Source organism: Elaeis guineensis, chromosome 15, assembly GCF_000442705.2.
Source record: "Elaeis guineensis isolate ETL-2024a chromosome 15, EG11, whole genome shotgun sequence".
Classification (NCBI taxonomy): Eukaryota; Viridiplantae; Streptophyta; class Magnoliopsida; order Arecales; family Arecaceae; genus Elaeis; species Elaeis guineensis.
Window position 1 is genome coordinate 66,626,711 of NC_026007.2, and position 13,015 is coordinate 66,639,725.

General features: G+C 37.9%; 1 protein-coding gene across 1 annotated transcript; it reads left to right on the forward strand.

The window, feature by feature from the left end:
* Positions 1 to 1,613: 1,613 nt before the first annotated feature.
* On the forward strand, positions 1,614 to 12,221 carry LOC140854128 (uncharacterized). The gene is made up of 9 exons (XM_073249584.1): positions 1,614 to 2,243; positions 5,131 to 5,337; positions 5,555 to 5,797; positions 7,287 to 7,353; positions 7,434 to 7,616; positions 7,756 to 7,847; positions 10,017 to 10,190; positions 10,270 to 10,406; positions 11,531 to 12,221. The coding sequence occupies exons 1-9, from the start codon at positions 1,701 to 1,703 to the stop codon at positions 11,742 to 11,744; spliced, it is 1,860 nt and encodes a 619-aa protein (XP_073105685.1). The 5' UTR covers positions 1,614 to 1,700; the 3' UTR covers positions 11,745 to 12,221.
* The last annotated feature ends 794 nt before the right edge of the window (positions 12,222 to 13,015 follow it).

Consider the following 13,015-nt stretch of genomic DNA (forward strand, 5'->3'; position numbering starts at 1 on the left):
TGACATCATTGTAGACTTTTGATAAAGAATGGTGGGCGGTGGAAGATTAGCACCGGAGAGAGGTTTTCATTTTCTTCGTCTAACACCCCCAACAACCGGAGGACCTTTTGCTTTCAATTTTCTAACAATGGACCAGTTCAATATATGGGTAGCAGCTCATGTGCTTGACCATTCCTATCAAATCTTTTATTTGTTTGTGTTAGGTGCTACTTTTATTTGGTTTGACCATTGACAACAAAGATGATGACCATGACCTTAAGTTCCAAAGATTTATACTTCTCAAGGAAAGATAATGATCTTGATGAAAATAGAGAATATAGTGTTGTAATTTCTATCTTTGGAGTGCCATGTATTTAAAATGCTTGGTTGAACTATCTCATGATCTTAACTATCTTCTATCAAAATTATCTAATTTATCATAGTAAATTATTTGAATTCGATTAGCCTATCAAGATTTAAAATTTTATAAAATTTATGTAATTAAATTTAATGATCCATAATTTTTTTTTTTATATAAAATTTAGATTGATCTATTTAGAGATATACAGATTTTTATCTAAATATATTTAATTTAAATTAATTTTTTTAAATTATATTGATCAATAAAATTTTCGACGCAGACGGTCAAATATACGTTAACTATAACATGTTGTCTAAGTAGCAGATATGCAATGATTAAATCATAAAAAGAAAAAAAAAAAAAGAAAAAATAAAGAAGAAAATTGACTTGCACGGGTCCATTCTGACAATTTGGACGTCAAGTCAAGCTGTTTGAAAGTTCCAACAGGAAGTGATTTTTTTTTTTTTTTTCCTCTTACCAGTTACGAAGATGATTCTCGTGAAAAAAACGGACAAAAGAATCACGTGTAGTTGGCGGTGTTTCCGATGCTTATAACATTAATAATAATATATATTTTTAACTAAGTATACCGTATTTTATTCTAAAATCAAAAAATAATGGAACGCATGGATCTAGTACTTGATCTCAAACATCCTCACTGTCTCATTTCTTCTCAGGAGGTTCCCTTACCACAAGCATGTCTTACAACTGCATTGTATGATGTGGAGTTAAAACAAGGAGTCAGTAAAGTAGCGGTACAATTAAATATCACAATGGGATGTAAAATATCAAAACATATATTAATTTAAGAGATGACATAATTTATTGTATTCCAGTCGCCAGAGTCAGGCAGTTAGATGTAACGCACACCGTCTAACATTCATTAACAATAAATATTAATCTTCCAATAGATACCTTGGAGTTGGTAACTCAGTACATAAAACAGCTATTAAATCAGCTCATTGTAATATAAAACTCTGGAAAAAAAATATAGATTATACCCTGAGTTGGTACTATCAAAGGTGGCAATTGGGTCCCATGAGTCCAAACCCACCATCCACCATTCATCAGCAATCAGCAGCCTTTATAGAAACAATTATTGTTTATAGGAGTTGGTAATTACTCAAGTGCATGAATAAATTTAGCAAAAAAACGGAACATGAATAAATAAATATGAAGTGACAAGACCAAAAGGACTTTTCTATAAAAATAGAAATGCATGAGGGCCTTAAAAAAAGAAGCCAAGCCAAAGACTCGCCGCGGGACACCAGAACGCTCCCTTCTTCAAAAGGCCAGAGGACCAATCCACCCTCCTTCCTCCCGCGTGCGGAGAAAGCGCCCTGCCTTCCCCTCCGCTGCCATGGCCGCCGTCGCCTCTCCCTCCGACGACTCCGCGGGCTCCTTCCGCATCTTCCGATCGTTGGTGGAGAGGGCGGACCGGAAGTTCGCCCGCGTCCGCGACCTCCCCCCTTACGGCCGCGGACCGCAACTCCTGCAATATTACCGCAAGGTCTTCAAAGCCTACACCCGTCTTTGGAGGTTCCAGCAGGAGCACCGCCGGGAGCTCGTTGGTGCCGGCCTTCGCCGGTGGGAGATAGGAGAGATTGCTTCCCGCATCGGCCAGCTCTACTACACCCAATACCAGAGGACCAGCGAGGTACGGTACCTCCTCGAGGCTTACGTCTTCTACGAAGCGATTCTGAGCCGAGGGTACTTCGAGGCCGAGAAGGGGTCGTCGGCCTCGTCGTCGTTGGCTAGGCCCGATCTGGGGCTGAGGTACAAGGAACTCAGGTTCTATGCGAGGTTCTTGATCGTAGCCATGCTACTGAACCGGACGGATGCAGTGAAGCACCTTGCCGAAAGATTCAGGGCTCTGGTGGAGGAGTCGAAGGCCGCTTACCCGGTATGCCAAAATTGGCTCTTTTATTTTCGTTTCCGTTTATGTTTTTTTGACATATTGGGTATAGTTTTCTTTTAATTGCCTGTATACTTAATTTCCTGCAAAAGGTCCACTTGTTCATTCAGTAAAAAGAGTTTTTGTTCATAGATTATGTAATGACTGAGGACCTAACCCAAAAAAAATAGCTGGAAGGGATTATTTGGATTTATTAGCTCTGTATGAATAACCAAGATCTACCCGGTGCATAACATGGGACTAAATAAACGCCTGTGTTCTCACATATTCTCCCTTAAAACCTGTTTTCTTTGTGAGGGTCCAACTCCAATCAAATCCAATCACAAACACTATGATCAGCTTGTGGTCATTAAGGAGTAGATGCTCCGATGACTACTTGGGACAAGGATTGATTCTTATCGTTAAATGTGAGAAAAAAAATCCGACCAAAGTTCTTATTTTCCTTTTGTAAAGAAACTAGTAAGATATTACACCTGTTGGTTAGTGATGGCATGCTGTTGGGAGGACTGAGTTGGTCATCTAATCATTCGCAGGCATTATCGTATTTTATCTTATTTTACTTTGATTTTTATTTTTTTAAAATTTTTTTATTCCAGTGCGGAAAAAAATATGGATATCTTCTGTGTTGAGCACTTCGAAATTCTTAGATTTCTTTTTTTATAAAAAAAATGGATTTTATGGTTGGTGATTTCTGTAGCATGCTTCAGAGTGAGTTTACCTTATCAAAGATTTCTGCTTGATGAAACTGCTGCTCTCATGCCTTTAGTGATAATGACAACCCATTAGCAGAACAGAATGTCGCTTTTCATACACCAGATTTATGTTTTGTATTAGTTATTTCTTGAAAGATAATCCTGTCCTGGTCGTGGAGGTTCTCTGCCCAGATGGAGGGCCTTTACATGCATAATCCATTCCATTGGAGCTTATGTAATATGCTTATATGTTGGTGGATGTCGATGACCAATTTACTACACTTCCTTTGAGAGGACTCTGACCGCCAATGAGCAGCTACTCAGCATGCTTGTGCCCTTCTCAGTTATACTAATGATAGTGTAGTTATGAGAGAGAATGCAATTGATGATTGAGTTCTCAAGCTTCTCATCTTGCATTACTTTGTCTTATATGGTGATTTGCGCTCTGCCTCTATTCACAGTTATTGTTTTAGAAGGCTGAAGATGAGTGGGCCAGGGGACTTAGCAAGTGCTGAGAGGTGAAAGCAGCCCAAAAGCAAAAAAGGTTTAAAAGCATACAAGAAGTTAAGAATAACTTACAATCCAAAAGATGAAACACGATTCATTAGCTAAGACATGGCACGTTAATGGGAATTACCGACTTGTCAGCTTTTCATACTAATCTACAAGTTATTTTCCTTTTCCCTAGTCAAACATAGAGACAAACATGGAGGGGATCTTGTCTATGATGCTAAATAGGCAGCTACCTGAGCTGTGTTTGGAAACCTTGCTAAAAAGCGAGGTTCTATAATTGAGTCCAAACCAACTTATTATCCAATATGCAAGGATTCAGGTCCTAGTGGGATGTCTTATGTGATACCATCTCATGTGTCGGGATAGGACCGTCTTGCTAGTATCCCAGCATCCTAGTATTCCGATCGGAACATCTTGGGACATCCTCTGTCCCAAGTGTTGAGACGAGGGGGGACAGTGGTGCATCTCATTCCATGAAAAAATCGGGATAGCCCTATCCTATAGGATCTAAAATTTTTCAATATATCCAATTAAATTAAAAAGCTAAGTGGTTTCACTCATTTCAATGTAATGGTTTAGTTGATGGAATCCTCTTATTATCCAACATGTCCAGTTAAGTTAAAAAGCCAAGTGGTTCCACTCATTTTGAAGTAATGGTGAGTTAAAGAATCCCAGCTCTGTTCAATTCAAGAGAGTCCCTTTGAATGACCTAATTTATCTCTATCCACGTCTTTATCTCCATTGCATATGATGAGGTTCACCACTTCTACTCTTTTTTCATCAAAGGACAGATAGTTACATGCTAATAACCTATCGATTACATTTGAATTAGTGGAAGGTGAACTTAAAAGCCTTTGTGAAAATGGCCTCAGATAGACCTCATTCCTAGCAACATTCTGGATGTTAGCGCCTTGACAAATTTAATGCTCTCAATCCATGATAGATTCCTGTTTATTTAGTTCATTACATGTTGATATCCTCCCTGAATTGTAGATCAGACTACCAATTACATCTTAGCTTGTTATTCCAAAAATTCTAGTCTTGATTTGATCAAATATCTTGCAGTTCTGCACAAATGGTTTGCTAAAGTATGATGTTTCTCTCATGAGTGAGGATGAAATGAGCTTTGTTTAAAAGATTCACAAGACTAGGCCCCCTTTATTATAAAATCTTTCTTTTTCTTTCCTGTGTCAGTGGTGATGCATCATAATGTTTCATCATTATTATTTTTGGTAGCAATCTTTGTCATTATTAGCATAAAGATATGTTACCGTACTTCTAAAAGCTCTGTTTTTTTTTCTTACAAGTCATGGTGCCAGGCAAGTTCTGTAAGTTGCACTATGCCATGGGCAAATGGTGGTGCTTCTGTTTATATGCCTAAGAATTCTTTTCATTGGTATTTCGAGAATTCTTTTCATGGGTATTTTGTCTGTCTTTTGCTTCATGCTTTTTGTATTTTCTGATCATATTTGCAGAAGTTATCCACAGTGACCGTTTTAAACTGCTTGTTTATTGCTTGATTTGTCATACATTCTTGTGTTATATATGCGGACAAATTATCCATATTATCCTTTATATAGTCTGATAGGGACTTCAACCTGTATATCTTTAATTTGAGCGCTGACCAATCAAATCTTCTTCTTCTTGTTGTTGTTATTGTTGCCACCCAGGAGACTAATTTCAAAGAATGGAAGCTAGTGCTGCAAGAAATAGACAGGTTTTTGAAAGCCGATACAGCTTTTACAAAGACCAGGACTTTGAGATTCAATGTACTATTTGATTCTCATTCATCTTCTGCTCCATATATTTCACGATTCCATACAAATAGGATTTTGAGGCTGCAAGATGCTTTGCTAACAAGCTATCGCCGTAATGAGGTTTGTTGATTCACATGCTTCTTCTTCTTCTTTTTTCTCCTTAAAGATGACTCACTGTTTTAAGGATCTCCAGTTAGATCCGATTGAAATTTTGGAATATTTAGATTCACAAGTACAATGCATCACTTGATGACCTATAAAACATTTGTGGATCATATTATTAGGCCATCATAAGGTAATTCTTCCTTAGTCTTCTTCATGTTATACACAATTTCAGGTCAAGTTCACAGAGCTTACTCTGGACACTTTCAGAATGCTTCAATGTTTGGAATGGGAACCCGGTGGATCCGTCTACCAGACTCCTGGAAAAGAGCCAACTGATAATGGTGCTTTTCATGGTCAGAATGGAGCCTCCGGACTGATTGACATTAACCTAGCATCAGATATAACAGATCCAAGACTGCCTCAAAATCCACGGAAGGCTATTATTTATCATCCTTCTGTCTCTCATTTGATTGCGGTGAGTACTCAAGCTCTAGTAATTATTTTTGTTCTTTCCCAGTTTCAATTTGTTGGTTTTAATATGACAAATTGCATTTGTTCCGGGCTGCTGTATTGTGGTAAGTGGAACTAAGAGTATAAACTTGTCAGACTCAGATTGGACATAGTGGTTCTGAATCTAAAGCTTTGCTGATCTGGACATTCGTGGAAAAAAATGAACCCAAAGAAAACCTGCTAACTAATCAGATGCAGAGATGATGGTGGAATAGGCAAGGTTGATGAAGGTTGTAGCTGTATGGATAGGCATCTGAAGAAAATGAAATGATTTACACATGAGCAGAATAATGAATCATCACATGTGATTTTGTGTTACTCCAATGTTTTTGAACCCAATTTTCGAAATTATCACATGGATGTGACTAACCAAGACGCCAATTTACTTGCTGATTTATTTGGTGTGTTGGATTTTTCATGTCTATCTTATGGTGGATGAATACATGCATACTACAAATAACATGTACTCATGCTGACATGTGCTGATGCCATCGTCCAGGAGTATATTTCTTTCTTCACAAGAATCCTTGGAAGGACAAAAGAAAGAGATAAATAAAATAATTAAAGATATCTATTTTAGGAGAATAAAGAAGAAAATCATCTCCTAGTGTATGTGCCCTTTTACGAAAAGATGCAGTTCTTTCATGATATCATTCGAAGTAGTAATGTGACTGAAAGCTAGTGATGGCAGCCTATGAGTAGGAGAGTGAGTGGGTTGTGACACGGTGAAGGTCATGGTCTGCTGTACCATCCAGTGCCGGGCGTATCGTACTATACCAGTCTCATATCGGTACACTATTGTTTATCGTACTGACACTCAATATGCTATCTCGTATCATACTGAACTGTATACCAATACTGTAATAGGATGGTACTAATACAGGGTCTATATCGAGATGGTGAACCTTGGTGAAGGTAAATATCAAGTATGCAAAATAGCCTACATCCTACTTTGTGACTTGATGGTCTAGATAGATGTTCCCTTGGATGAGATATCTTGCCATACGATACTGCAAGATGTCCAGCCTCTCAGCATGACTTCCTTGTTCTGATCTCCAACTATCCACAGCATAACACTTTCAACCTCTCAAAAACCTCAGTGCAGCCTCATGGAAAAATTGGCATGTGGGCTGTGGTGTGCATGATGGAGAGAACTGGAGGGAGTTGATTGGGGGAGAAAGTGGATTGCTTGGTAATCTATCTAGAAGTCTCTTAGGTCAATCATGGATAGTGGCAGATTTTTGTTTGATGCTCTAACATAGTAGTATTTATTGATTGTATTTTATCCATTGCACTATACATATACATGCATGCATCCAAGCATATATTTTATTAATGCATGTGTAGATATATGTCTGTACAGCTATCTTCTTGTTTTAGGTGTGCCTTATTTTAAATTATTACGTATGGTGATGTTGTCTGGATTCTGACAAGGTCATATGATGTATCTGCAGGTAATTGCAACAATTTGTGAAGAGTTATCTTCAGATAACATTTTGCTATTATATATATCAGCTTCAGGTTGCTTTTTGCTGCAGTTACTGCTTTTATCATCTGCTCGTTGCCATCTCTTTTTTATGACTTTAATGCTGTCTTTGCAGGGAAGACTGACCAGAATATTGCTTTGCAAAAAGATACATCTGGAAGTTCATGGAACTTCTCGAAGCAGAATCTTGTGTCCCAGACCTCTCGTAAACAGGATGGTTCACTGCCCCAACCTCCTGTTGGCAATAAGCCAGATTCAAGCTGCTGTTTAGGAAGTTATCTATGTTTAGGAAGTGGAGGTATGCTTCCGTTATGTCTGCATTATATTTAAGTTGACTTCTGTTAGAAACTCAACCTTTGTGAGATATAGTAAAAGCCACAGGACAGGCATATATGCAGCATTCTATGGATATCCCTAATTGCATTTGCTTATATCAGGATTGAACACCCTTTATCCTGAAGATTTGCTTCCATTTACACGAAGACCACTTTTTCTCATCATCGACAGTGATAGTAGCCATGCATTCAAGGCAGGTTTGTCAAAACTTATTCTGCACTCACTGGTCAGTCAATTTGGATCAATAACAAGTAAAAACTAAGGTTTGCTGGTTGTATTGTTAATATAGTGATCCATGTTATCTTTCGGATGCCTCTCAAAACTAAAGTTTAGATGGATGACAGGGTGACTTTGAATGTTGGTTCTTGGGTAATATCGCCCCTTATTGATTAAATCCTTTTCGCATTCCGGACATAAAGACTGATGGTGAAAGTAACCATGTTCTAGTGAGATCACACCTTGTTTTGGTTGAAACACATCCGAATCCATTTTTCTAACTAAAAACTAGAAAGTTAAAAAAAACATTCAATAGACACTTGGAAATAATTAAAAATATTTATATATGTTAGAGGTCCATACACAATCCTAGTCATGCTTTCTTTTGATATAATGCTGAAAGCTAGATGCTAAATTGCAAGTTCTGACTGGATGGAGGCATCTTCATGTGAGGCTATGTGAGATGAAGAGAATAGATAATTATCAAACTCAGGGTGGTGGAAACCAATTTGTAGCATAGGTATATTCTGAGGTAATAAAATTTCCAAGATATATAGCTTCTGAGATGATGTGACTTAGATTCTGTGATAGATCTGGGAGACACACCCAACGAACCAGAAAACAAACACAAACCAGTATCGTTTTTGCATGTTCACAGTTAACACATCAACAATAATGAATAAGGCTTTGTTGATGTTTATAACTTTCAAGCGATTACAGCATGCAACAACAATCTAACACATATAGCATAAATTATTTGATTTATTTGTTCTCCTTAGTGACTCAAAATTCTATTTATTTATTTATTTATTGATATCCTTTACACGTCTTGTTTCCTTACACCAGAAGATCATCCCCTCGCTTCTTTTATTGTACTTAAACTCTTTGGCAATGCTTGGTTACAGAAGGGGAAAGAAGTCTTATCAATCAAAGTTTAAGGGAATATGTTGGTTGAATTAAATGTGGAGAGACAGTTGTATTGTTGCTTATTAGTGGCAAAAACAATGGGGGTGTGGTCTATAGTGGTGGTGATTGCATCATAAAATGGTGGTGGCTGTGGCTGTTGTGGTAGTGGTACTATTCGTATGATAATGGTGGTGGTAGCAATCATGAGTTTAGTACATAATGCGATGGTGGCAACAGTGGGGTGATGAAGATGCTGGTGTCAGCTTTACAAAAATATTGAAATCCAAAAAGAATTTTGAAGACCAAAGTTACTCTCTAGTTTTGCTTTTGTCCAAACTTATATCCTCTTTCTGGCATGTGAGGGCAACTAGCACCTCACATTTTCACTTTGTTTCCTTTGCTCAAGAATCCTCTTCCTAAATCAAACTTTAGAATATAATGGGGGGAAACAATCTAGCATATGAGGAGAAATTTATACAGAACAAACTTCAGTAATTACTCTTCTCTTTCTTACACCACAGCTTTGTTCTGTCACTTGTTTTTCTTAACTAGCCCTTTAGGCTGGGCTATATTTTTTGCAGAAAAAAGGGAAAAGGACCCTTTTTCTTAATTCGACATTGAAGAATAAAATTGTGTTTCTTCATTATATTAGTGATATCATTGGGGATGATGTGGTCTATAATTTTGATGTTGTGATGCCTGCTGGTGATCAAGGTGCTGGCGGTGGTGCAAGTGGTCAAGGTGGAGGCTGCAGTGGTAGTGATGATAGTGATGGTGATCAGTGGTTTTTACTGTGATGGTGTTTGCGGTTTTGAATACCTTTCAGGGCAATGGAAACTTATCTTTTTCTTTACCTCATATTTGACATTCCCTCTAATCATTTATGGTTCATTATAGCAAATAGAGTGACATCAAGATATTTTATTGTTATATTTCATGCTTGTAGAGAATAGAAACTTGTTGAAGCTTCATCTGAAAGAAGACAGTTGCATTTATAACTATGTTGCAGTTTAAAGCTTCTTGCGACTTTGGCTGGTCTCTTGTTACTTGTTTTTGGCAATGATGCTGGCTCCTACCATGCTTGTTATATCAACATTAGAAATTTTAGTTAAGTCCTAAAACATAAGCAACCCTTTACTAATCTTACTATTTTTTTAATTTTTTTTTTAAAATGTTCTGTATATGCTATTTCATGTTCTCGAGTACAGCCTTGTCTGATGCTCATTTCTAAAATTTCCAGGCTATACATGGTGCAGAAAGGGGAGAAGCAGCAGCCCTGCTTCTTTCACATGAGAGACCATCCTCGGTATCTGCTGCTGATCTAGTGCCTAATGGATCCCAGTTTACATATTTTCTAACTGCTCCACTTCACGCCTTTTGCCAATTAGTTGGCCTTTCCTCTGATGTTGAAGCTGTAAGTTGACATGATGCTTCAGATTTCCATAAATAGGTTAGCAATTGTTTGATCTGATGTGTTCATAGGCATTTTGCAGGATGTTTACAACAATGCAGAGAGCATACTTTCCTCTGCCTTAGATGAATGGGAGGTAATACTCTGCACATGCAATTGTCTGGATCAGGTATGGGCGCAGGTTTTACCTGATCCATTTCTACGGCGTCTGATTCTGAGGTATTTGCTTTTCTCTACCTGTAGATGCACAGTTTGATTCTTTTCATTCCTTTGTCACGGCATGAAATTTCACTGTCAAAATTTATCCTAGATAATAACAGGATGTCATCGTGGGAGCAAAGCATAGCTATCGCTTTGCTCCAGCACAAACTGGATCTTTCTAACATTTGCTGATGTAAATTATATTTCCAATCTGGTGAAGGGATACTCCAGGGGAATGCCTGTGATAAATATGTGATGTCCTGTGCTCTACTTGAAAATAATGGGTGGGTCCAAAGATTTTTTTAAGTTTGACTTGTCCTTTTTCAAACAAGGCTGGTACATCTCTTTCTTGAAAATTTTCGTCGGGATAAAATTGGGGGATCTGAATTGCTGTCTCATTCTTCTTGAGCTGTGATGACAACAGCTATTTGTCTGTGCATCAGCTGAGCTCATTAGTATGCCCTTGCTGTTTTTACATCTAGAGAAGCATTATATCAAGTTAATATGATCATAGTGCTATAATCAGGCAGCTTTGTGAACAGAACATTACCAGGTTGTCAGTGTTATGTGAGTGTATGTACCTAAAAACTCACATTATTTTACCCTGCATCTTTATTCACCATCCAGTGTTCCTCGTCATTTAATATTGAAGCACTGCAGAATTACACCATGTTAACATTATTATCTATGACAGAAAAGCAATATACACTTATATGATGGAAACTATGCAATATTTAAACCATTTCATGTATATGAACCGTTGGAAAATTTTACTGCTTCTGCTGAAACCTGAGAAGCTAGAAACATGGAAGGCAGTAAATTGTTACAGCATTGGAGGGTTATTGCTGGAAAACAGGGATAAAAGTGGTTGTTTGTGTCACAAAAATATGAAGGACTTGGGCAGAAGACAATGCACATGCACATGCATGCGCGTGCGCGCCCAGAGGGAGGTGGGTGGGTGGGGGGGTGGATTTTATTGAGACTTTTGGGTATCTGTTAGTTCATATTTGCATTCATATTTGTAAATAGACAACAGCTTATCTTTATTTCCTTTGGATTTCAGTCTTTTTTCCTCCCCGTATGTTTTATGTTACGCTTTCGCTCAGGCTGGTAGCTTCCTGCCATGTGATGTTTTTGACCAGGTTTATATTCTGCCGTGCCGTATTGTCTCTCTTCCATCCTCTAGAGAAGGGTAGTCAGCATCTACCTGATTGCCAACCTAAACTTCCTGAGCCTGTCTCTCCAAGCTCTGCAAAAGTACAAGTCCATATCCTCCGACTTGCAGAAAACTTTGGGGTTGTCGACCATTTTCACTTTTCATATTCCAGCGGGGACTTGGTGGTGCAGAATCGATAATTGCTGCCATAGTATATAACCTTCTGTAGATAAAATCTTGGTAAATAGAATCCAATCATTTTTTGATTGTTTTGTGTCGATACACCGGATCATCAACCCTGCAGGTGGTCTGCTGGTCAAGAGGCAAGGCACCTTACGAGACCGCCACTCAGTTGAGATGCTTTTGTTGCCAGAATGCCAAGGGTTGCACCCCTTCTGCTGGATATACGGCTAAGCTATTGTTGCTATCAGAGTGTGTATTGGCATGTACAACTCCAATGTTATTACTAGGAAAACAGTGAATAGGGTCAAAATGTTTCAATAATCTTGTACACAGGCTAGGTCTCCGTATAGAGGTGATTTCCAATTTTAGCAGTGAATTCATCAGTGGCTATGGAATGTCATGTATTAGATCATGCTTTGATTATTGATCATGTACCTAATTCTTGCCTGGTTATTAAATTTGGTTCTAGAATGCATGACTTTAGCTCATGGAACTGTTGCACGACGTGGGGTTGAGCACGTTCCATTGGTACCTCTCCTCTGTTCTAAAATAACCTCCTAGGTGTTCCGCGATTTTTAGAATACTGCATGTGGAATGCTTCTGCGGGTATTTAGATCTCGATGAGTACGATAGGGAGGCTTGTGAAGCTATTTGGACTGGGCTTCAGGATTGTCGAGCCCCGTGCTCAAAACAAACTTATCTTCAGTGAAAACGTTCCATTTAGTTTAGGCTGGCTGAATCGGGTGGAATGAAAATATAAGTTGGCAGAAAGAGGTTAGGACAGGCATTCAAAAGATCACTTAGGAGTAAACAAATCACAGCCTTTTTATCTTTTTCTGACAGATATGCCATTTGGATATATATATATGTATATAAAATAAATGGAGCAAATGGGATTTGGTGGTCCAAAACTAAAGATCTTTCTCGGTCGATTCTAGAATGTTTATAAGCCATTGAGTCTATTTATGGGATGCAGTGGTCCAAACATCCTAAAACTTTGGATTGTTCAAAAGGAGGTAGCTTGTGGGAACAAAAATCATATGGGGCGGGCATTATAAAAGATTATATGGGTGGGTTTCACAATGTACCAATATGCCATGTGTTTTTTAATATTAATATTAAAATATAAATTTAAAAGTCAAAAATTTTTTTACTAACAGAATTATTAGTCTTATGATTAAAGTATTCTCTTTTTTTCTTATCTTCAGCACGTAGCGATGCATGCTATATGACCATATGATACACATTAAATATATAACGAGATGATACATATTATAAGTTTTTTTGA